Genomic DNA, 24,453 nt, shown 5'->3' with positions numbered 1-24,453 from the left:
GCTGCCAGGACAGCAGGAGAAAAGGGAGGTTTTGTCAGCGCCACACAGAGCATGGTTTGATCCCACTGACCACAGCACACAAAGGACAAAGGGTGGCAGATGCCAAGGAGTGGGCTTTAACTGCCTGGGGAGCCTTCCCGTTACAGCTGAGTAACACTCCAAAAACGCAAGAGGCAGTTATAGGGGCTGTTTATCTTTTTATTATAAATTTGGTATGAATGACCAATGGAAAAATCACAATGGAGTACCAAGAACATTTTATCAAAATTTTAGCAGCATTTAAACAGTAATAGATTCCCAACCTCCTCTGGGCACCCCTTGCCCTTTGCCTCCCACACATAAATCAGTAACCTTCACTCAAATGTGCTTTCCAAAGGCGTGCAGGGGATGTAGCTGGCCATTTTCCCCTGAGCTGCCGTGAAAAAAATCTCATCCCAAATGCTGGTTACCATTCAACCTCCATCCACACAGGGCCAGGCTCCCGTCCCCTCCCTGCTGCAGGAGCACAGCAGGAGGCTGGCTGGCTGTGGCTGGCACGGCACTTGCCAGGGGGGAGGCAGCACCTGCTCACGCCCTCCCCTGCATGGATCAGCACTCCCGTGGGTGCCCATTGCCTCCAGGCACAAATCCAGGGCTGAGCCCTGTCCCGCCGCTGCTGCCCTTCGCCTCCGCGCGCGGGGGTGCCCCAGGGCCCCGCTCCTGTACCTGAGAGTGAGCTTGTGTCTGCATGGAGAGGAGGAGGGAGGCTGGCGCTCGGTCCTCCCACAGGAACCCAGAGCAGGGCAACCGGGAGCTGAGACTTGAAGGGGGAAGGTAGAAGGTGAGCAGTGAGATACTCGAGTATCAACCCACAAAATGAAGTCAGTCTACTATCAGCTAATGTGGAGAGCCATGGGCTGCCTACTAAGTACGAGAACTAATTTTTTGTGTGCGCTTTTTTTTTTTAAAGTTACATTAAGACATGAACAGTACTACCCTGGCCTCACTGGCCAGAGCTTGGTGAAACAACATTGAATCAGAGGTGGGGAAACACAACACACGTGGAGACAACAACATAATATCGGCAAGCTATTCCCCTGCTTCTTTGGTACTTCCTAAACTTTCTTATCCAAAATATATAAGGGAAATGCACCATTTAAAAGTTACTGTTCATAAGTATTTACACAGCCATAACCATCACACTATGATACATGAAAATCAATGTGATATGAACAAAGTTATTTTATGAAAAGCACTTCTGCACATTTTATTTTGTTCCAGTATCTTAATAGCTTTAAAAAAGTCATGTATTACACAGTCCTGTACCTCGCTTCTTCTTGTATCAAATGGACAAGAAACATTTCCTAATCCATACTCTTCTTCAAAAGATTAAAAAATAGCCACCAAAATGATACACTATGTACAAATTTTACTAAATATTAAGTTCTAGGCAATTATTTTCACCCCACTGATGATATAACTTAGGTATTGTTACCTACTATATGCATATATATTTCTTTAATATATAAGAAATGGCACCACATCACCATGTCACCAATATGACACATTGTTATGTACAGTAGATAAGAAGTTAGGTATGGAAGATGAATCCTCTCCGACTGCTTCTTTCATGGGAGCGTTTCTCCCATGGGTAGTAGCTCGGCCATTTCCCCTTTTCCCAGCAGAGGCGGCTCCTCAGATGTAAGGCAGGATCCCGTACATCAGCAGCGCCATCACGCCGGCGCTGAACAGGCCGGCCACGGGCACAGTCACAAACCAGGCCAGGAAGATGTTGCGGAACAGGCGCCAGTCCACGGCTTTCTTGGAGCGGATCCAGCCCACGGCCACCACGGAGCCAACCTTGGGAGCGTGGGGAAGAGAGAGGGAGACAGGGGGTGAGGGGTAGGTCTGAGCACCTGTGACATGCCCACGGCCACACCAATGCCAGTCAGCTGATACCAAGCGCTGCCCTGAGATAAAGGAGCCCCTGAGGATGACAATGGCGCTGTTCTGGTGTGCTGGCAGGAGGGTGACACTTCCAGGGTACTTAAACCTTTGTTTTTCAATGTATTTTTCATGGGTCTTGGGGTCAGCCAAAGGCAATAAACTATGCTGGTGAGTTTTTCTCTGCCCTGCTAACTCCTACATGAGCCTTCAGTGCAAGTGAGGCAGCCCTACACTTGACTCAGTCCACGGGGGAGAGAGCAAGTGTCCAGTGACTCTGGTCTGATTGCAGTTTAAATCAGGAAAACACCAAGAAAGCTGTTTTTAAGGCTCTGCTGGAGAGCATCTCATGGGGCAGGCCAGGACAGCTAGTATGGCTCCTGTCCCACTGCCTGTCCCCTTGCTGGTTTGGGATGCCCTGCCTGTTCTCCCAGCAGCTGCTGAGCCTCTCTGTGCAGCTCACAGCCCAGCCTCAAAACACCACATCCATATTGCAATACTGCAGGCCACAAACAGGATGGCAGGGGCAAGGTAAAAGCAGCTGAGCCCACCCTGTGGCAGTGATGGTGGCTTGGCAGGGGGCAGAAAGGCAGGGCAGGCTTAGACCCAGTACATCAAACCCATCAATCTGAGCCCTGTGAGGGAAACAAACTCTTCTGGACCAGCTAGCCAAGCAAAGCATCCAGAACTAAAATCCTGTCTTGCAGAAAAAGGCACCAGACTATATTATGGGGCACACTAACTGTCCAGACACCAAGAGGATGGTGGGGAATGGATAAAACACCAAGATATCCTTCAAAGACACTACTACCAGGGCAGCTGGGTAGGTCAGTGGTTTTGTAGACAAAACACACTGTGTTTTATGGGCAAAGCTGCAACCTTTTCTTCCTTCAAAGGTATTTTCACTTTATAAACTCAGGTATAAACCCAGCATATCAGTTTTTAAGGAAAAAAACTGGACTGAGAAAAACATTTTCAATGAAAAATTATACAAGAATTTCATAAAGACTACATTTTCTTTCTGCCCTGCAAGTGCTTTCCATGCTGTTAGCAAAAACAGTGTAAGTCTATTCAAAGTGCACAGTAAAGCAGCAAGAAATGTGGAAGAAATATCCTGTTTTGAAGGTAAGGAAACTCCAAGACACAGCTGGGTATGTGCTCCCTGAAGTGCCATCCCTGCCTCCCTGCTTATTTTCTTAATGGGAGTATCAGTCCCTGCCTATAGATCAAAAGATGGGTTGCTCCCCTTGCACAGAGCCAGGAAAATGATACATGCCAGGAGTACAGGGAATCAGGGAAAGATAGCGTGGGGATATAAAATCTGCATGTTTTGCTAACACCTGTTCAGCTTCTAACTACTGCTAAACATTTCTTTTTGGAGAAGAGTTACTTGTGGAAGACCCTGTAACTCTAGGAGGCCTGTGACAGAACAAGGGAAAACTAAACTTGATATTCTATGACCAATAAGGTCTCTGTTGAAAATTTGACCCAATAATGAAATTTGTTGGATAATATTTCATCTGAATACTCCTGGAGTGAACAATATGCTGTTCTGCAATTAGGAGGGGTAAGTGTGCTGAGGAGGTGGAGGTGTATCTAGGTGAAGAGGAACCCCACACTTGTGACTACATCAAAGCATTAACCCAAGAAACAGCATTTGGGTTTTCAGCAGCTCAGCTGTCAGGCTCAGCTTTACATTTGGTGTGTGTTACTTATTGAGCAAGGCTGCAGTCTACGTACGCTAATCTCCGAGTCCTTCCTGAAATTTAAATGGTATCAGCAATGATGGCATTGGCAATCTGTTGTAAACATGATTAAAGTTTAGTTTATTAATAGTGATTTTTGATAGACTAGAGGTTAGGAGAGAAGCTAATCCTTGGGTGTAGGCACACTACACCTTCTGTAGAATTTCAGATGGTATCTACTTTGAGATTGGTTTGAAACCAGTGCAGTTTGCCTTCAGTATGCTCTGCTTAAAGCATTACAGAAATGCTTTTGGCTCTCTTGTTCCTGTGCAATGCTGTATAATAAGAACACACAGAACATGATAATTCAATCATAGCAAAAGAGAGTATTTTTCAAAACCGCAAAATCATAATGGCAAAATGGAGCTGACAGAATGACCTCAGCAAAGTCACTTCTGCAGAGGAAAAGCATCTAACTGCTGCACTCTAATTTTATTTTACATGAACACACTCTGTTACAGCTAAGAAATGCCTATTTCTAAATCTCCAGTCTGAGAACAAAAAACAGGCACTCTAAGACTCTATGTGACCATTTGCCCACCTGGGCAGCAGAAAGGGAAGGTATGCATTCCCACCACTCTGGCCTTCCAGTGCTAAACCCCAGGGGAGGTTGAACTGGTGCAGCCAGAGCAATGTGGCTCCTGCATTCAGACCCACAAATTCCTTTGAGGCTCAAAAGACAAGGTCTTTCCTCCAAGCCCTCTTGACTTGGAGGCTTTCAAGGGTCTTTCCTCTCCCCTTGGACCTGTAGCAAAGATGAAAGTGCAGTTCAGGCTCTCAGCAGGCACTGGGTGTGAAAAAGCTGCTTGGCCATTGATGTGGGACAGGCACGTGGGGCAGTGACACCTCATGGAGACCAAAGGCTCTGGTTTAGGACCAAAGGCAGGTCCTGATCTGAGAGGGCTTTACAAACCTTTCCCAGAAGATAAATGCTTTTATTCCTGCTACCAACCTCCAGTTTGCCACTGCATCTGCTATGAGATCTGAAAACTGCTGCTCCGAGCTTCATACTTGGTCTCCATTTTTCATTACAGACTAGTGTTTCACTTCAAAAAGGTTTCCCTCCACCTCATCTGTTTCATGCTGCTCCTTATTTGCCATCAGTTTATCCAGCTGCTGCACACTCAGGTGACTGACACCCCTTCAGAAGGGCTTCCACTCAAGCAAATGCTATTTTGCAGTGGAGCAAATATTGAGGAAAAGAATAATTCCCAATCCCTGATGCTGGAGGCTCAAGATTACACTCACCTCAAACCTGTTTTCTTTTGGATTTCTAAGGCAAAATAATTTTTCTGCTGAATTTTAAGAAGGCATTTTTGACTCAGTGGTTGACAGCACTTTCAGCGAAGCACTTTCACATGGACCAAATGATATTTAACAATTCTTTTATTCCTTCCCTGGCCCTCAAAGAAAGCAAGGAATACAAGAATACATCAGTTACAAGTGTTTGCTTTATCTTGTGTTGCTCATTTAGGATCTTTCAACTCAGGATCTCATTTTGCTGAAACAGAGTCAGTTATAATAACATGACATCCCTGGAACAGTCTAATCCTATTGCAAAGTGGATCTTCCTATTAAGAATGATCCATCTAATGAGATACAGCAAGCTGCAGGGAGCAGACACAGACTAACCACATTAGCTGCTTTTATGGAAGTATTTTTAAAAAAAGAACTATTTTGCTCTGCAGTTAGAAAAGACCAAGCTTTTAGCTGCATTGAGTGAATGAATACCCCTCTCATTAGCTTCTGGCTTCCAAGACATTTTCTTTTTAAATTCAGTCTATTTGTTTGGACCAAAGTATGTTTTCTCTTTTACAACAGTTGGCTAGAAGTGTTTCAGGCATGCAACTGGGATAATCAAAGCTGTATTATTCTCCCTGGCAAATTCTTCATCATGCATTTGATATACCAGTCAGCCTAAAGGGAGGAGTTTCAGGCTAGCATTTTTAGAAGTGGATAACATTGTTATTATTTTTCCCCTCCCTGCCTTATTCAGAGGAACCAGAGTTCTGTCAATGCCAGGAAATCTGAACGGCCTTTCAGAGCAGCTCAGTCTTGGCTGCTTCTCAAAGAGCACCAGGGTAAAAGAACTAAATGATTTTGCAATAGAGGAAGGCCTTTTGAAGAAATGGTTTGCACTAGAAAAAGGCCAATTGAACCAACTTTGGGCATTTTGCAGGATGTGTGGATTTCATTGACTCTTTTACTGGAAAGCAGGTCAATGTCACAGGCAAGGCTGCCAGGCTTCCTGCCAGCCTGCCAGCCAAGCCATGGAGCAGTTATCCCCAGAAACCTGCCTGTCCCAGCCCCAGCCAGGGGCTCCCCAGGGTGCAGCAGGGAATCCTACAAGGACTGCCTTTTGTTAGGACTTGGTCTTGGTGGTGTGCAATGATGCAGAGGGACTGCCATTCTGGGTTCTCTGATTTTGGAGGGGCTTCCCCACATCCTGCCAGAGAATGAAAGAAACAAACAGCTCTGCATGTCCAGGAGCTTGAGAGTCCATGGAGAAACAGAAGGAAAAAAGACAGGATATTTGACCTGAGAATTTCCCAGGGAACAAAATTCCAAATTTCCATTATGATCTTCCAGTAGTGTAAATGTCCACATGCTCCCTCATATATACAAGCTATATAAATGTCTTCATGACACAATTAAATTGTGCTCATTACCCAGCCTGTATCTATACTACAAAGTGCTCTTTAAAAAAAAAAAAAAACCCAAACCAAAAAAGCAAAGTACCTTGTTCAAAGGACTAATTACAAGGGCCAGATTCTGTATTACAATGCACAAAAGTGAGGACAAGTTGGTTTAAAAGAAGAGAGACATTAAAATATTAGCTTCATGAGGTAGCAGTGGTTTTCATACAGGTGGTTTTAAAATACACGTAACTGGGTTCACACAGACTACTAATCTATGTTATTTTAATATGTCTATATTAGTTCAATACAACCATGTAGAGGTGAAAGACAGTCCAGACTTTTGTGCAATTAGTTAAAATGCTGACTTTGCTTGGCTGTACTGCCTTTAAAAGCGGGCCCCGATATTTTGCGGTCACGGTCTGCAGGGCATGGCACAGTGAAGGCAATCTGCAACAGTTGGTATCTCCCAGATTTTGTTATGGTTTGTCCTAGTGATGTGATTTACTGATAGTATCACTGCAAACTCCAATACCTTGCAATGGGTGGAGCTTATTGGAATACCCACATTTGAGGCTACAAGTACCGTTAGCGCACACATTACTTCAATGCAAAATCCACTGTGAAGAAATAAAAAAAAAAAAAAAGACAGATGGAAAACCTGTAGTAAAAGAGTTATATGCAGGAAATCCCATGCCATGCACTTATCAAGAAAGTCAAGTATAAATGATGAATGGTGCGCAGCCTCTGAACAAGGGAGAAATGTTACCCAGCCAGGTTCAAATGGCACCGTCAGAGGAAACCAGGCTCTTCCTCGCAATCGTTTGCTTTAAAATTGAGGTCAGGCTTTTGTAAACACTATTCTTCTTCACCAACAGCTATGGGGTTTATGCTGTGGCCAATTCCAGTGACTTTAATGTGACAACTCCAACACATTTTCTGGAAGCCTGATTACTTTCCCACATTGCTGGCATGACCGAGATGAGGCACCCCTACCTAACCATCCTCTGCCAGCAGCTGCTTTCCCCGCACCGTGCCATTATCCCTGGCTTGAGCAGCACAATTTTAAGATGAATAGTCCAGACTGCCTTGACTGCAGTCGCTGGGCAAAGGCATACCTTGCAGTGTGTAGTACTGACAGGAAGTCCAACATTGGAAGCTACCACAACTGTGAACGCCGAAGCCAACTCAATAGTGAATCCACTGCGGGAAGCATAAGAAAACACTTCACAATCACTCTTTGCATCAGCTCGGACTGATACCATGCAGCGTGCCAAAGTCTTACCCGTTTCTTCTTTCGACTCTTATCTCCAACTGATTTTTGGTCATGTGAGTAAGTTAAGAGGACAAGAAAGGGCTGAACAATGGGAAGGGCACAGGCTAGTCATCCGCAGTACCCCGTCTGCGCGGCTCACTGTGTCAGAGACCTCCGCTACTCTACGCTGCCGTGGATCGTGCCTAATTAGTAATTTGGTTAGGCACCAGCAGAGGTCGAGTAGGCATTAAAGACAAAAATTACTGTAATGAATACATATGGGTTTAATGGTCTCAAGCACACTGTAATCTTGCCATTTCCAAATGCAACTTCTACCACGCTTATTAGGTCATCAGCAGAAGATTCTGCTGGCCTGTTCATGCAGACCTCTATGCCTTAAACACATTCAGTATTACAGGGTTATCCTTTTTCCTTTCTCTCTTTCTTTTTCTCATGTTTTCTTTTTCTCCTTTTTCATTTATTTCTTTTTTTTTTTTCTTTAGAAAGATGGAGAAGTCAAAGCCAGGTTATCATTAAAATCAAAGCACAGCAAATCCAGCAAACTGCATTACAAACAAAATACTGGAACAGCAACTCCTCAGACTGGCTCACACACAAAGGTCACACAACCACAATGACACCTGTGGACCTACCTTGACGGTGTGATTGGAGTGAGGTCTTTACCCATAGTCTGGATAACTCTTCTTCCCCAGACCCAGAGGCCCACACAGATGCCAACACCTCCATAGAACAGCAGCCAGATGGGAGTGGATGCTTCCTGCATTACGGCACCTTGCTCATAGATAAGCCAGAGTGCGACGAGGGGACCGATGGCATTGCTGGAGAAACAGAAACGTGTCACCTGAGTCACAAAAATGCACAGAGTTGCCTTGAAAGAAGCCTGTTATTTTCTGCATGATTTTTCTTCATCATGGGCGCAGCACTACCCTGACTTGACCCTACAGGCAGCACCCTTTCTCACTTGGAAAGGGTGCAGCAGGAGACTCTTATCGTGTTGCTCTTTCAGTTGTCACTTCTTCACTGATAACCAGAGCAAGGCCTGAAAAAAATTTCTCTTTTACAAATAGTTTCCTGAAATGTCAGAGTTGGAAGTACCTTGTTATGTTTGTTCTGTGACAAAAATCAATATTTTCGGTACCACATTGAAACCTCAAATTTACCAATTTTACCAACCTCAAATTTTTCCAAAACCTCAATTTACCAAATTTACCAATACCTCAAAATTTACCAATTGAGGAGCTGTGCATCTTTAAAATTCAAGTATCAACATAGCTCTTTTTATCAGAGGGGAAAATAATGAGCAAAATTACCATCACAGACAATAATATAGAAATATTTTCTAGCTTGACAGCCTTTAATGTTTGGGATATGATCTGAGTGCAGCTGGGAAGGTGACTTAGTTATCTTCAAAGATGTTGTAGAGTGAGTTGGACTGGATCAGAGAGGAGCCTTTGGTGACACAGAGCTGAAGTAAGCCCTTTTTGCTGCTACTATCTGGAAAAACATTGGAAGTCAGCAACACTGAATTCCCCACTCTTAACGCAGGTCATCTGATACTCATGTCTGGAGTCAGACTTCTGGCTCTGTTTATTCTAAAAAAGCATCAAGTTTCTAGACAGAAACTTCTAGCTAGAAGAAAAACTTTGAAAGCCAGTATCCAATTACTTTGGAGGCTTAAATACTAAAAAGCAGATAAGAATTTCAACGTCCCTTTTGTTTTCAGCTCTTTTACTAAACCAAGTAGCTGCCTGCCTTGCTGAGCAGCATTTATTCACCAAGTAACTAGTGAAGCAGTGCTATATTTATGTCTAAATAATAGTGAAAAGAGCAGAACAAACCTGACCAATGTCATTCCAAAAATATGAAAACTATCAGGGAAGCTCCCCTCTCTGTAAGCCAATAGGAAAGCAGGTCACAGGGAGCACCGCAGGCAGGACTGACAGCCATGCTCGCCCCAGAGCCAGGACCTGCTAAATTTAGTTCCTGGTTCCACTCCAAAGCACACAGATGGAGTAAGGGCCAGTTTTAATGTCAAATGTTGTGCAAACCAGGCCACTGTATATGCCAGTTAATAATTTCCTTCCATCCTGTCTTTACCAGATATGAGGTGCCAGGGGCCGAGTGGTGATTGCCAAGAGATGAGGGTCACCAGCAGCCCAAAGCTGGCACATCTCAGCAACACAGGACCCTCCTGCCTTCATCTGGCCCTTGAGAAACTGAGCTCTGAACCCTGAGAAGTGATCCTGAAGCAAAGTAATAAGGAAAAGCTTTTCCCTCGTAAACACACGCAGCAACATTCAAGCTGCGAGGGAAATGAAAGTAGTTAAAAATGCTCTTTGCTATAAAAAAGAATTACCAATTTTTACAGATTTTGAGAAAGATCCTGAAAATAAATTAGTGAGCTAACATGAATAAGAAAATCCAGTGGGTTTGAAGACACTGGGTAGTACAAGAAGAACTAAAGACTCTAAATAAAGAGTGATTTCTAGCTAGAACACTTTAAAATTCTGTTCTGATACTGTGCCCAAGTAAGCATTCAATTCATTCAGTTTTGAAAGGACAGTATGTGAAAAGTCCTTAGGGCCTAAATGCAAGAATTATTTTACTTCCATGGAAGAAGAGATTATTGACTGAAGCATTTCTAATATTTTGAAATCAACCTGAAACTGTTTTTCCAGTGTTTTCAGGTGTGGATTAAATTACTTGCACACTTAAATGCCTTTTTGGGCACAGAAAACAAAAGGTAATTCAGTGTACGAAGGTACACTAATAAACTGATGGATGCTGAAGGATGGATAAAGGCAAATAATACATTGATCAGATGAATAAAGGCAAAACTGATCATCCCTTTTTATAGTGCTGTATGACATGGAAAAAAAAACTTCCCTGTTGAAAATAACAGCCACATTTGAAGTGAGATCAGGTACTGATTCCTGACTCTTCTGAAGAGATTATGCATACATATTTGTCAGTCCCAATGTAAATGAAAAGGCAGAAATGGCTTCCATAACTGCAGCAGCAAACTATGCTCTTCCATATCAAAGCCCAGTTTTAATTATTTGCAAATGCTACACCTTTGTGAATCAACAAAGCTTAATTCTTGAGGAAAAGGTTCTTATTTGTGGCAAGAGAAGACAAATCAAAACTCTGCTGACTTATGCTGAGCCTCAGACAATCTGAGTGGCTGATTCTGTCCAACAGAGCAGAAGAGATGACACTGCTATCCACAGAGGCAGCATTTCTGATACCTTCCCTGTAAGAAAAGAAAGCCAAACAGCACTAGGCTGATGATAGGCTTGAAAAGGCAAAAAGGTAAAAACTAACCTCATTTTCCTTTGTGGGTGTCTGCATCACTGGTTATCTATACCAGAGGGACATTTTTCCTCTCCCAGGAAATCATTTTCAATGTGACTTAAATGTTCAGCTCTTTGGAAGAGTGGCATGTCCCAGCCTGAATATCTGCAAGTGGCTACAAACAGCAACAACAGTGGCTTGAATCTAGCACCATAACAGCTCTCCAAGGGGCTCCTTCAGCTTCCAGACTTGTCCAGGAGGTGCAGTCCAAGGGGCCTGTGGTATCAATGCTCCCTATGCCAATGGAAAACATCTCTAGAAGAAGCTGCTGGGCCTGTCCCACCATGAAACTGCCAACAGCTCAGAGCAAATGGGTCTGACTCAGGCACTGCAGAGCCTATCATCTTGGCTCTGCACAGAGGTAGAAGACAAAAAGCCACTCCCAACAGCACAGTAAGAGAGGGTAAGGGAGAAACAACACACTGAAAAAACCCAGCAACAAAAAAGGCATTGTTAGATAAGACAGTTTGCTTAACAGATGTCTCCTACAGCTGAGTGACTAACCAGATGAACCACAAGGATGCTGGCTAGACTGGGATGTGGCTTTCACAGTATTTCCCACTGGTTCTAGCTCACTTGATTCAAGACATGACTAGCAGGAAAGCAGACCTCAAATCTTCCATGCATTTGGCTAAGACTCACTTCACAAGTCTATTTTCAATAAGTTATTTTCTCTTACTCTTCCACCCAGGTTTCTACTTACCTTAACTAACTCTCCTTTCTGCTGGAGCTCCACATCTTATCCATTGCAGTTTAGAGAAGAAAAAAGCCTGACATGGTCACACAGGGGCTCTGAACTCCCATCCACATCTATCTATATGTAAAACTGCCCTCAGGTTCCTATGAAACTGAAGTGCTTTAAAGAATTTGCTGTATTATCTACCTGTTGGGTTTAAAACAGAAAATAGGCTGCTCCTGTCATGGTATTACTTTAATTTTGCACACCTAATACACACTTTCCCACTGAGCACAAGGGGGTGGCCAATAGAGTTAATTTTAGGATGAGTTTATGAAATGTTATGGCATAAGAAGCCCAAGTCCTGAGCCTGCCTGCTGCAAAGTGTATTCTCCACATCCACACTTCCCCCACCTCTGCTGGGCTCCCCCAGCCCCATCACTCGCAGGGCACAGGGCTTTGCAGCTGGGGTGCTGCACAGGGGCTGTTTGCCTTCCCTGGAGCTGCAGTGCAGGATTTAATGCCACCCACAGCAGTACTTGCACTGGCAGAGGGGTTCCATGGTGGCTCACTGAAGGGCTGCTCCATGGTTCTGAGGTGCTGCCTGACCCTCGGGATGATTTTCCTGGCGCTCTCGGCTAACGTGAATTGGCACAATTCTCTTCTGCTGCTCACTGGTGCCAGTTTAGAATCTGTCACACAGCATTTATAAAACTGTTGTGAAAGATAGCATTTGACAGTGAATCTGAACTATAAATAGAGCTGGCTTCTCCTCTCCCCTGTGAGACAGATAGTATTACCAACAAAAATAACCACCCCACATTCAGCTATCATGAGACAGGCTTAGAAATGACAGTTTCCCATGCACACACACACACACAAGCAGAAATTTTTAGGTACCTTTGGGTCACAAGTGCAAGACCTTCTCTGGAGGAATAAGGACTAACGCTTTATTTTTTGGTAAAAAACAAGGGGCTTTTTCCCAGTCATTCAACCATCAGCTGAATGCTCTGTGACCAAAGCCCATCAAGCTTGTAGTAACATGTTATGATGCAGCAACATTGCTATTTCCTGGCTGCTGTTTGAGGGGAGTAGTGAGTTGCTCAAAAAGAAAATCTAACTGTATTTGAAAACTACACTCTGAATATGCTTTGTGAATAATGTATTGACTCCTTGATGACCATGCTTAGATTCTCTGCCACCTGAAAAAGGAGATTGCTTTTTAGTCCCTTTTTCTAGTGGAGTGAAAGAACCATTATCACAAACTAAAGCTGAATGATGAGCAAAACAGCCATCTGAAAAATCTGTAATAGGTGTCCAAAATTACAATTACAAAATGTCCAGCCATTTGACTATTTCCCAAACCAGGATTTCACAAACAAACCTTCCACTGGGAAAATCAGTGGGATGATATTTCTAAATAGGCTGCAGTTATGTCTTGAGACATCACCCAGCTGAGCAAGAGTGGAAGACAGATACGTCTGTAGGTAGCAACAGGAAAAAAAACATGCTCTAATCTCCAAGGTTATCAGATTATCAGGAGAGTTTTATCCTACTTCAAATAACTGGACAGCCTTGACATCTACCACAGCACAATAAAAGTGTGTCAGAGCTGTGCCCTGTGAAGTGCAAGCTTTGGGTGTGTTAATGAGTCAGGGTGGACATGCTTTTATTCCTGCAGCTCATCTCTGTGTCCTGCAAATGCTGGCCCTGAACCCCCAGCCCTGGATCCTGGAGGGTTGGGTCTGTGCCCACCAGCATCAGCTTTTCCCCTGGCAAGCCCAGCCATGAGCCCTGCTCACAGAGGGATGGGGAGGGATTCCCACACCCACTGGAGACCCCATTTCTTGCTGCTCTTCTCTGACTTGCCTGCATGGCACAACAAAAATGTCCTGTACATGCACAGTAAAGGACAGAAATGAAGATTCACATCTACTTGGGCACCAGCTGAATTTACAGAATGGACTAAAGGGAAGAAATCAGAAATCAGGCTTCCCTCACTAAATATAACAGACAGATTAGCTTCCTAAATATTCGAAGTGATCTTGACTGCAGCTCTCAGGGAGGAAATAAGAAATACCTGTTTTGTAATCCAGCCTTACTATAGCTCCTTTAGACTCCTTATTTAGCCAAGAGGCTGAATCCCACTAAGCTCTCCATGTGCAGTGAGATACTGGCAATGGTCTGGCTCTTCCCTCCTTTAATCCCATTGCCTTTACTTCAGGAAGAGGGGGAAAAGGTGAATCCTACTGCTGTTTGTGCACTCTGACCTAAACTCCAGTGAAATCTGTATGAAGGTGAGAGGAGAAAGCTCCTCTTCATGTATTTTGGGCAAACACACATTTCCTAGTTTCTCAAACTGTTTTGCTTAAAAATGAATTCCCTACCTAATAGCAGCCAGCTTCCCTAAAATCACTGAAAGAATGTGCAGAAATATTTTTTAAAAATCAAATATTTTTACTATAGCTCTGAAATGGTTTTAAATCCTTTTGTCAGTAAAGTAGCCTATATTGTTTGGATAATGAGAGGCATTCTTTCTCAAACTTGTGCCATAAATCTATGTGACATTACCTGCAGACTCTAACTCCAATGACCCCTTTTTCCTAATATCTAAGCATGAATATGCAAAGGGAGTCCTAAAGTCCTCCACAGGAAATTTAATTAGAGCAGACACACTCCAACAATTTATGCAGCAGGAACTCAGGAAAACTGAGATCCTGTGAAATGACTGCAGGCAGGTTTCTCCTCCCTGCAGCACCTACCAGCCAAAGCTCAGCACTGCCTGTCCCTTGGCAGCATCACACCTCCTGCCACTGCCAGGGCCCTAAATCAACCTTCCTCCATGGGCCCAGGTAGCTGCCTGCTCACACCAGCCAAGGCACACAGGCCATTCTGACACCCCCAGGGTTTCTCCTGTGACTGCAGGAGTGATGGAGGGCAGGAAGGGACAGAAGAGGCTGCCCATTTATAGGAGAAGGAATCTGTGTGAGAAATGACTGAACACATGCATGGACAGGTGTGGAGGAGTACAAGGCTCAGGCTTTCCTCACAGCATAAACAGCATATTTTAATCAGCAAAACTCACACTGACCTACAGCATCTCTCTGTGGGTCATCCTGCTTTGATTGCAAGAATTCAAGGAATAACAAGCTCCAGAGATTGCTTGAGCAATCAACAAAAGCATCTTCCCACTTGTTAGGATAGGACTGTGGGGCAAACACTCTTTGCTCATAGCTTTCTCATTCCCAGCCCAGTAGCAGAGCAGCCACAGCCACTGCTGTGCTGAGCACCAGAGAAAACACAACTCCCTGTTCCTTTTAACACACAGCTGCCCCAGCCAGCATCCCTGCTGAACAGGGAGCCCTGATGGCTACAAACAGCAGCTCCTACAGCAAAGATGGCTGATTTCATTATGATGCTAAAAAGCATCATCTCAGAAGAAACTGGGGTCTAAACTACCCCAATGAGTTAGTTAGAATTAGTTCTGTAGTGAGGGTAAAATATTGCTTTAACTCTTCCAGGTCTGTGGGTAAATCCTGGACAAAGAAACAAGAGAGATCTCCTTATGCTCTTCTGCCCACCAAAGTGCTGTCCAAACTATATGGGGTATTTCTGACCCATGAAGTTTTTCTGAGCTGTATCACAGTTCAGTCTGTACTGTATACCTCATGCTTAAATATGCTCCAAAACAGGTTAATCATTTACCTTGCAACCACTTGCAGTTTTTAAGTTTCATATTAGCTTTTTGAGGTTAGCAATCCTTTTTAGCCATGTCCAAAATAGCCTGCCCATCTGCCTTTGGTTTTGAGAACTAGTTAATTCAGACATGTTTCAGACTTTAAAATACAGCACAAACCCTACAGCTTCAGCAACTGTTCTGCTATTTTGTTGTTACACAGGTAGGCTGCTGTGGCTGCAGCACTGAAGCTCCAGATGACAATTCCTGCTGAATCAGCCTATATCTACAGAAAAATAAGCTCAGTCCAACTCAACCATAGGTGCATATAATCCCTGCTGGCCGACAAAGCCCAGCCTCCCAGCCTTTCTGGAAAGCTGGCTCTGAACAAGCATTTAGAAGCTGGCAGTTCTCCTTGTGTCACGCTCCTGGCCCAGGTCTTTTTTCCACCCTGCCCTTTTTATTCTCCCATTGCCCTTGCCCTGACCTGACGCACTCCCTTTGTGCTCACTGCTGAGCCAGTGGGTCCTGCTCACTTGGCGCCGCTAATTAACTTCAACAACAACGGGGTTTTTTCAGCGCTTCTGTCCCAACACATTTATTTGGGATTTTAAATTCTTTAGATTTCATTCAGTCCATGTGCATGGTGGTGTCACAAGGCTCTGGGCCCGGCTCAGCTGGTCCCAGCCCTGGAAGGGCTCCAGCACCCTTGACACAGTGCACATAAGCCTGGAGGCAGGGCAGGAGAGGATGGTCCGAACAAAACAGTCACCCAAATAAGGAGCTACCATCACTGCCTTCTCCTTTTAACACACAGCTGCCCCAGCCAGCATCCTTGCTGATGTCAGCCTGAGCACAGGCCCTGATGGCTACAAACATCAGCTCCTACAGCAAACATGGCTGATTTTGTTATGAATATAAAAATCATCATCTTAGAAGAAACTGGAGTCTATAACCACCCCGTGAGTTAGTTGAGAATTAGTTCTGCAGTCAAGGGAAAAATACTGATTTAACTCTTCCAGGTCTCTGGGTAAATCCTGGACAATGAAACAAAAGAGCTCTCCATATGATCTTCTGTCCACCAAAGTGCTGTCCAAACTATATGGGGCACTTCTTATCCATGCAGCTTTTCTGAGCCACATCTATTCTGTATGTACTGTATGCCCCATGCTTAAGTATTCTCTAAATTGCAGGCCAATTGTTTACCTTGCAATCACCTGCAGTTTTTAAGTTTCATATTGGCTTTTTATTTTTATCTCTTTGCTCCTGCAAACAGCCTGAAGGAAAATAAATAGAAAACATGACACAAGAGTAAGTTCCAGGATATGGAAAGAAAATGTTGCAGTCAAGTCCAAAAAAAAGGTGTGGACAATGGAGGTGCTATCTTAAATACATGAGTGAGGAGCTTAAAACGAAATGCAGAGGAAAGCAGGATTTTAACAACAGGATTCAAGGCTAAGGAAAAACGTTAGAGAAACAGCTTGACAGCAGCACCTAAAATGAGCCAAAGGAAAGTGTATGAAGGAGGGAGATGAAAAGGTAGCAGTCATCAGTGGAAGATGGACCTGCCAGGGCTTACTTCCTTACATAAATGTGAACAAAAAGCTGTGCTACTGACTGGGTTCTACAGCATCATTTTTTAAACAATGCACTGCCTTTTGAGCCCTGCAGATCTTCATGCAACATGTGGCAGAGCTAAGACATCTTTTGCTCCACTAGATAAAGACTGACAAAACATCTCTGCTATATGATCCACAGGATAGACATCAGCATTCCCAGGGAATTTTATCTAATAAATCTTCTAGGTATATGAAGGGGTCTTTAATTTTATTGTTTAGCTGGAATTCAGTGCAATTGCAAGGATGGATTCCTATCCAATATCCTAGACACATGAGCACCTCCCTGCTTTTCTACCAGCTTTGACAAAACGAAGCCAACTTGTTCTTTAATTTTGCAATTATATGATTTCAGCTTAAGAAGAGGTTCTGGAATAAACAGCATTTAATAAAAACACGTTTCCTGGCAAATTTGATAGGATCACCAACAGAACTAGGGATCTGAAAAACACTAAAAGCATTTTCAGGAAAGGATATTGCTACACTAACAAGCTAGTCCAAATGCCAAATTCTAAGGGAATGAGGCTGTAAGATGCAACAACACACACAGCACAGAGTCTGAACTTTGTATTTCATCCAGCTCCTGTCAGCACCAAATCTGATTTCTGAACTAACTGCATGCTTACAGATCACTTCTAACAAAATCAACTACCCTTTCCTCCTATATAACATGCAAGTGATGCATGCATAAACATGTGCATAAACATAAGTATCACCTGCAGGGAATAAAGGAGCTGTGACACCTGCTGAGGTAGGCTCTGAACTTTCTGCATAATACCCTGGTATTTCCCAGGATAAATTACAAGAAATATCAGCAGTCTTTGTTCTTATCCCTGTGTTCCCTTCAGCACTCACTGCTGGCCACTTGCAGAGCTTGGATATTGACTCCCATGGGTCTCTGCTCTTGGCCAGTATGCTCAGAGCAAAGGTCTTTAACAACAGAGACCATCTGAGAGGAATGAAAGCTACACACCACTGCCCTCTGATCCAGAGGATGAGGGGCCTCTGGATTCCTTCCCAGAGCCAGATCCCTGTGGATACCAAGGAAGTACAAAAGGCTCTTCAGAAAGCCCTGGTCTGAATTCCCAGGATGCGGGATGGACGGGGAGCAAAGAAACACGTTTGTAATTGTTTTCATGATGAGTTACAAGTTAAATTAGGAAGCTGACAAGAGCATGAAGCACTAAGTGTTGTCCTTGAAGAGTGGAACAGGGTGTGCCCAGAAGGCTAAGGAGGACGATGAAAATTATGAATGCTGTAAAGTCCTGCTGGAAACACTGAAACCAACACCATAAGGGCATGGCTGACACGGCAAGGGTCCAACAGAAAGGGGACTCAGTACAGCCCCAGCCACAACCCAAATAAGGACAGCTGCTCCAACAAGCCACTTGAGAGAATTTCTCAGGGGACCTTATCATGATACTGGAAAAAGCATCTATTAAATACCAAATGGATTGCTCCAGGTCTAGGGAAGAGGCAGCCCACCCAAATCCTAAAGGAAAAACACAGAGTGTTCCCAGGGCACAGAAAACCCACCCAAACTGCTCCTCAGCCACATGCCACTGAGATGGTGAGGTGCTGTGTGACAAGAGATGAAATTCATCTAATGGTAAAAATAGTCTGAAACTCCTTGTCTGTTGAAAGTTTCTGATTTCGCAGTTAAAATAGGCTTCAAATTCTGCAGGGCTGGGATTGTCCTGTTTGCCTTTACAGTCGCTGGCATGTTGGGTGGAGTCTCAATGCCTCCAAGACTGCCAAAATTAAAGGTAAATTAAACTAATTACTTCACAGTTAGTTAGCAAATAAAAATATTTTACCCTTGAGAAGAAAAGAAACCATAGACTAAGCAGTGCAATTCCTGGCAGGCACTGAGGACACTGATGATACACAGCCCTGATGATCATCTACCTGCAGAAATGAATGTGCTTTCCAACCAGCAAAGCTGGTAAACCTTGCTCCATGTACTTAGACTGTAAAATTGCTGGCTTGTGAGATCTCCTCCTCTTACCTGACATCATTGCCTCCATGGGCAAAGGATCCAAAGCAGGCTGTTAAGATCTGGAGGAAGTGGAAAAGTAGATGGACCTGAGAGGTGTCTTTCTCTTCCTTATCCTCTTCCACGGGATCAACGGGGGGCCGGTTGGGATCTGCAAGTTCCGAGGCCAGCTTCATTTCCACCCCGCCTTCCTCCGCCTCAATCTCTGCCTCGGCCACTGCATTGCAGTAGCTGGAGTAGCTGTCGTAGCGGACTCGCTTCTTGGAGTAGGAAACAGTGTCTCCCACCAGCTTCTCACTGTCCTCTGGAGTAGATGTGTCCGCTGCCTTAAAGGAGGAATGCACGGGCATGCCACAGATAGCAGCAGTGTAACAGGTGTAGCTGTTGTTGCGCCGTAGGAGTTTGTAGTTGTTTTCTGCATTGGGCCTCTCATCGTTGGCCCTGTCCAGGTGTATTTTGTGGAGCAAGTCTTTGTACAAACCTGAGTCCTTGTGCACAGTGTGATACACGTGGCCATCGCTCCTCACGTGGCCGTCGAAGCTGAAGGTGCCGTTGGAAACAGGTGATTTCACCGAGGTGTGCGTCACCGAAAATGCCCTTCCTAGAAAGGCAGAGATTCAGAGGTTTTGTTTACACAAAATGCAATACAAAAGCCCCCTTCCTCCAACACAAGACAATATTGTGGCCAGCATCTGAGAATACAGGACAATGAAGATCCATTTGCACTACATGTAGGAATAAACCAAGATTCAATTTATTGCAAAATAAAGTCTCATCTTCTGCGCAAAAAGAGGTTTCTTCCAGTCCTGAGTCTCCCCTGACATGCTGCATGACCTCCAGAATCACTTGGGATCAGCTATTTGAATGTGATACTTGATGGTTAAATCCTCAGGTTCTTTGAAAATAGAAATTTCCAATAAATTCCTTTCTTGTAAAGCAAGCTCTGCTTTTTCTGAGCTTTTGTCTACATTGAATAGGAATAATTAGGATTTCTGAAATGTGGTTTACTGCATTTTCATACTGGGACTTATCTGTTTAAGAGACATTTATTTCATACTCATTTGTTTAGGAGACATTTACATAGCTTTTAAAAATAATTAAAAAAAAAACAAATTAAAAAATTCACATTCTTCAGAAGTATTTCCTTAGTTATTGCAACATTTTCCATAGACTAGTTCTATGAACATGATGATGTATATTCCCACTGTATACATTTAATGTTAGCATACACTGCAGGACACGCATCAAAATGTATCACAGGTAATATTTCTGAAGAAACTGTCTTTTTCATTTCCTGACTTCCCGGATTTTCACTGTGCAACAATCAGAACTGGGTTTAGCTATTTTTAAACTGGAAGCACACACTCTAAGGGCTCCACGTCATGACTTATTTGATTTTGTAAGAACCAGTTGAATATATCAGGCATTTATTAACCAAATTACAAGGCTTTGTAGATGTTAGCAAAGCGATATCAAAGTCAGCAGACCGCTAAGTGGAGGGGGGTGTTCCCACCACGTGGCAGAACAGAAAGAGCTTTATGCACAAGTCTACTTCTTGCAAACATATGTTCAGAAAACAATGTGTGACATTTTTCCAGTGGACATGCTCCAAATGGTCATACATTTATCGACTAAAGTCCAAATCTTTTCATCTCCTTTTGTAGTATGCTAATCATCTTTATGCTGAATTTAACCTTCATACATCAGCAATCTGTGTGCTCTGTATTTTTCCACTGCTTGATAGGATGGAAACACCATTAAGAATACAAAGCAAAGCAATGCAAAAAGGCAAGTAATTTTTTTTCAGCTGTTTCTAAAACTGAAATACAGCCAAACAAAATGTAATTTATTTTACGTCCTCTCCAGAAAATGTCACTTGTAAATGAGCATCTTTCCAAACAAGCACTGAAAAGGGATTAGAGATGGAAATTCCAAACTCCAATTTACTATTTACAGCAGAGACCTACTTGAAGTTAAGAAACCTCATTGAAGCAGGAAGAGGACAAACCGTCCAAGTTGTCTTAGCTCCTTACCATAGGGTACACGTGGATGGTTTCCATTTGCAATATTATCTGATGCCCCAGCAGCTTCTGTTACTGAGCCAGTAAGGGGAATCGTGCTCTCATCAGATGCTTTGGCACCAGGAAGCTCTTTAAAGACTGGTGTTTCTTCTTCCTGAATTTTATCAAGACTTTCATCTGATATCCTTGACAGTGCAGCATCTTTCTTTAACCGGCCTAAGGAAAGAATAGTACTGTAATTTTAAACCCAAGGTTACTTAAGTTTCCACTGTTTGCATCAACAGCATGGTTTAACTTGGCTACAATAACCAAGCTTTGTTTCATACACACACTATTTATTTCTAACACTCTACTAGGTTCATGCGTGAAAATTCTAGAACATCTTTGTTTCTTCTGATAAAATTCACCAAAGTAGGTAACTGAAGAAAAACACGGAGCTGTTCATCTGTTAATGAAACCTGACACTTTTCTCTGCATTTGTTGAGAGTAGCAAAGCAACTAAAGCTGTGATCAGCCCAACTTACTGTAAAGCTAAAACAGTCACTTAATGATGATCAGTCTGACAGGCTTTTTCTCTAATCTTTTCTTAATAAAATATAAACCAAATTATATTCCAGGTTTTATTTTGCTGTTTCTGCTAGACTTCAGAACTTAGCACTCCAATGGCTTGCCTAACAAGGTTTTGAATTTCTACCACTGCAGCTTTTTCAGAGCAAATTACACAAATACATGAGGAATAGTTTAGGCACATCCTGCCTGTGGGTGGGAACTGAACTAGGTGACCCTCAAGGGCACCTCCACCTCTGAAATGTAATATTCCATGATTTTATATCACTCACATTTCATCAAATAACTACTTACTTTCTATTTTTCTCTTCATCCAGGGACACACAAAAATCCAGACTAAGACAGCAAATACTAAGGACACACCGATTGATATTAGAGCAATGGCCCACATTGGCAGGATCAGTCCCAGTACTGTAAAGACAAAGCAATAAAACTGAAGCAAGCCATTAATAAACTTGTCTTAATTATCCCAGGCAGTGGAAGAGCAGTCTGTAGCAGAAAAGCCAGTGTCCACAGTGTATTCAAAGCCAACATGAAGGAGCTGATGACTTTTAACACATTACCAGTTACTGCAGTATTTAAAGGTATAGTTGACATGAAAACATTTGCAGGTTTAGTCTTCCAGTTTCCTGTTGCCCCACTGTGATGTTATTTCCCAAAGAGCCCCACATCAGGGCTGCTAAAACAAGTTTGCAGTGCTTTTATAAATGAATGCACATTAAACCACATTGCCCATTAGGGTTAAGTCTTTACTTGACCTTTGCTCTGGTCCATAAAGCCTGATGCTTAGCTTGCTCTAAGCCCTTATTTGCTTGCAATATGAGCTTAATGCAGCTGAGGCTTCGCCCTGCAATGCACAGCGACATCAACAACTCGTGTTTCTGTCATTATTCCCCCAACAGAGATCCTTGCACTTGTTCAATGAAACAATCTGACTCTCAGTGAAGAAAGAGCTTGGACTCTGATCTTTCAAACCCATATATACATTGCCTATCTTTAAACCTACATGATTAATTCATCCTTGTGAATGTTGCCAGAACAGAGGCCTTGGAGAGTAAATATGTTTTTCCCCAGTATCGAAAATGGAGTCCCACCTTTTTATTCACACACTTTAGAGACTGCTAAGCTGAAACAAAGGGAAAATTAAGATTCTTATTTCATTTATTTTGCTTAATGAGTCAGTGCAGAGTGCCTGACCTACTTCTGCAGTACAACTAATGAGGAAATGTGAGTTATACAGCAGATTTACTGTTAAACATCTTGGATACATAGCCAATTAGACTTAAGAGAAATAGTAATGTTACCTTCAAATTGGGAATGTCTCAAGTTTTTATTAATTCCAGTAATGTTATGCTATGGAGTAGGGTCTATCAACTGTTTTTATCTAGTACATCTAATGTGTTGGATTTTAGAGAAATATTTCCATTTAAAAAAAGGTCACTTTCTAAGCCTGCTTTCTTAATTCAGGGCCATGTTCAGGAGTCTATCTTCAATTGCCTCTTCATTCATGGTTCTTGGACAATAATCTAACCTAAAGACAACATTTAATGATCAGAGTCTTCAAAAAAGTAGTTGAGATCACTGAATAGCTTTGTTCTGAACCCCTTTGCTAGAAGTGTGTGTTTAAATATACACCACTACAGTAAACTATAAAAATATAAATGGAAATACATAAAACATGAGAATATAAAATATACAAACATAAATATAACAATATAAAAATTCAACTAATATAAAAATTCAGATATAAATATATATACGAATAAACACAAACATGTAAGAACACATAAAATATATAAATATATAAAAATATAAAGTCCTTCAACTTCATTTCCTTCTTCTGAGTTGCAATCAAACCACAACATCAAAAAAAAAAAAATGAGATGCATTCAATGAAGAAACAGGTTTGGGGATTCTTATCATTAAAGAGAAATAAAGTAGTAAATTTAAATAACAGTCTTGGAGCCAGACATGCCAGAACAGCGACTCTGCTGATGTCAGTGAAGGAGTGAAGGTATTACACTGACAGCATAAAGCACCTGCTCTCCACCCTGCTCTGAACCTTCACTCCCTGATGCACAAACCTAGAACACCTTTTAGAGCTCAGCATGTGCTCAGATTTACAAAGCCAAAGCTGCCTCTCAGTAATTTCCCTTCTTCTAAAGAGGGATTCTGTTTGTAGCTATGCTCTTCCCCACTAACCAGAGTGATCAGGAGGGTGTCACAAAAACACACACACAAACAGAAGCATGTGGGGAGGTGAATGATTTACTCCTGCCCTTGTTAACTCCTAACACAGGAGATAACCCTGTGGTGTCTGGGTGACACTGGCAGAGCATCCCTACACACTGTGGGAAGCCTCCCTCCCATGCCTCCCTGGCTCACTCACCTGGTGCCCCAGTGTACATGATGGAAAACACGTTAATAGCTATGGTAGCAGCATAAAACACCGGGAGCGCGCGGAGACCATTGGGCACGGGGTCTTCCTGCAGAGAAACCACAGAAAAAAAGGAAACATTAGCTGCATTTCACACCAGATTATTCATGTCAGCATGAACCTCCATGTGGAAAACATGTGCTCCCAAATCAGTGACAGGCAGATGGAGCTTTTGGATGTTGAGGAAAGGATAGTGATAGCTTGGTTACACCCAAGTCCACAATGCTGGTCCTGGCAAGTACCAGCACTCTGGGGGAGCTTGACACTGTCAATGGGAACCAGGGACTCATGTTGTACTTTCCAGTCAGCTGTTGAGTGACCTGGGGCGGGTTTCTTTCTGCAGGTGTGTTCTTATTTATTTTGTGTCCGAGATGAGAGTCCCTTTCACTTAGCATGACTGAAGGGCGCCAAGCAGGAGAGGGCTTTGATGTTTTGGACTTGTGCTACAAGCAGCAGTGCAAGGCATCCATCTCAAAACCATATTCCCAAGCTCTCTTCTTCAACTAAGACAGCTTGGCACTTCCTACCAG

At 43.1% G+C, this 24,453-nt stretch overlaps 1 protein-coding gene across 4 annotated transcripts in view; it reads right to left on the bottom strand.

Moving 5' to 3' along the window:
- Positions 1-177: 177 nt before the first annotated feature.
- SLC20A2 (solute carrier family 20 member 2) overlaps positions 178-24,453 on the bottom strand; it is a 56,817-nt gene continuing 32,541 nt past the window's right edge. For 3 of the 4 annotated variants that reach the window (XM_071431747.1, XM_071431749.1, XM_071431748.1), the window contains 7 exons: positions 23,876-23,972; positions 21,781-21,897; positions 20,932-21,135; positions 18,911-19,499; positions 8,213-8,398; positions 7,423-7,507; positions 178-1,839 (listed from right to left, as the gene is read on the bottom strand). In XM_071431747.1, coding sequence (XP_071287848.1) covers positions 1,675-1,839; positions 7,423-7,507; positions 8,213-8,398; positions 18,911-19,499; positions 20,932-21,135; positions 21,781-21,897; positions 23,876-23,972 — 1,443 coding nt within the window. In that variant the 3' untranslated portion in view covers positions 178-1,674. Of the gene's footprint in view, positions 1,840-6,839; positions 6,925-7,422; positions 7,508-8,212; positions 8,399-18,910; positions 19,500-20,931; positions 21,136-21,780; positions 21,898-23,875; positions 23,973-24,453 lie in introns of all 4 variants that reach the window. The other variant, XM_071431750.1, reaches the window with a different exon arrangement.

This window comes from Agelaius tricolor, unplaced genomic scaffold (assembly GCF_023055355.1).
Source record: "Agelaius tricolor isolate 1412-34295 unplaced genomic scaffold, bAgeTri1.0.p SCAF_8, whole genome shotgun sequence".
In the NCBI taxonomy this organism is placed as follows: domain Eukaryota; kingdom Metazoa; phylum Chordata; class Aves; order Passeriformes; family Icteridae; genus Agelaius; species Agelaius tricolor.
Note: the sequence above shows the minus strand (reverse complement) of the source record. Positions and strands in the feature narration are given on the sequence as shown.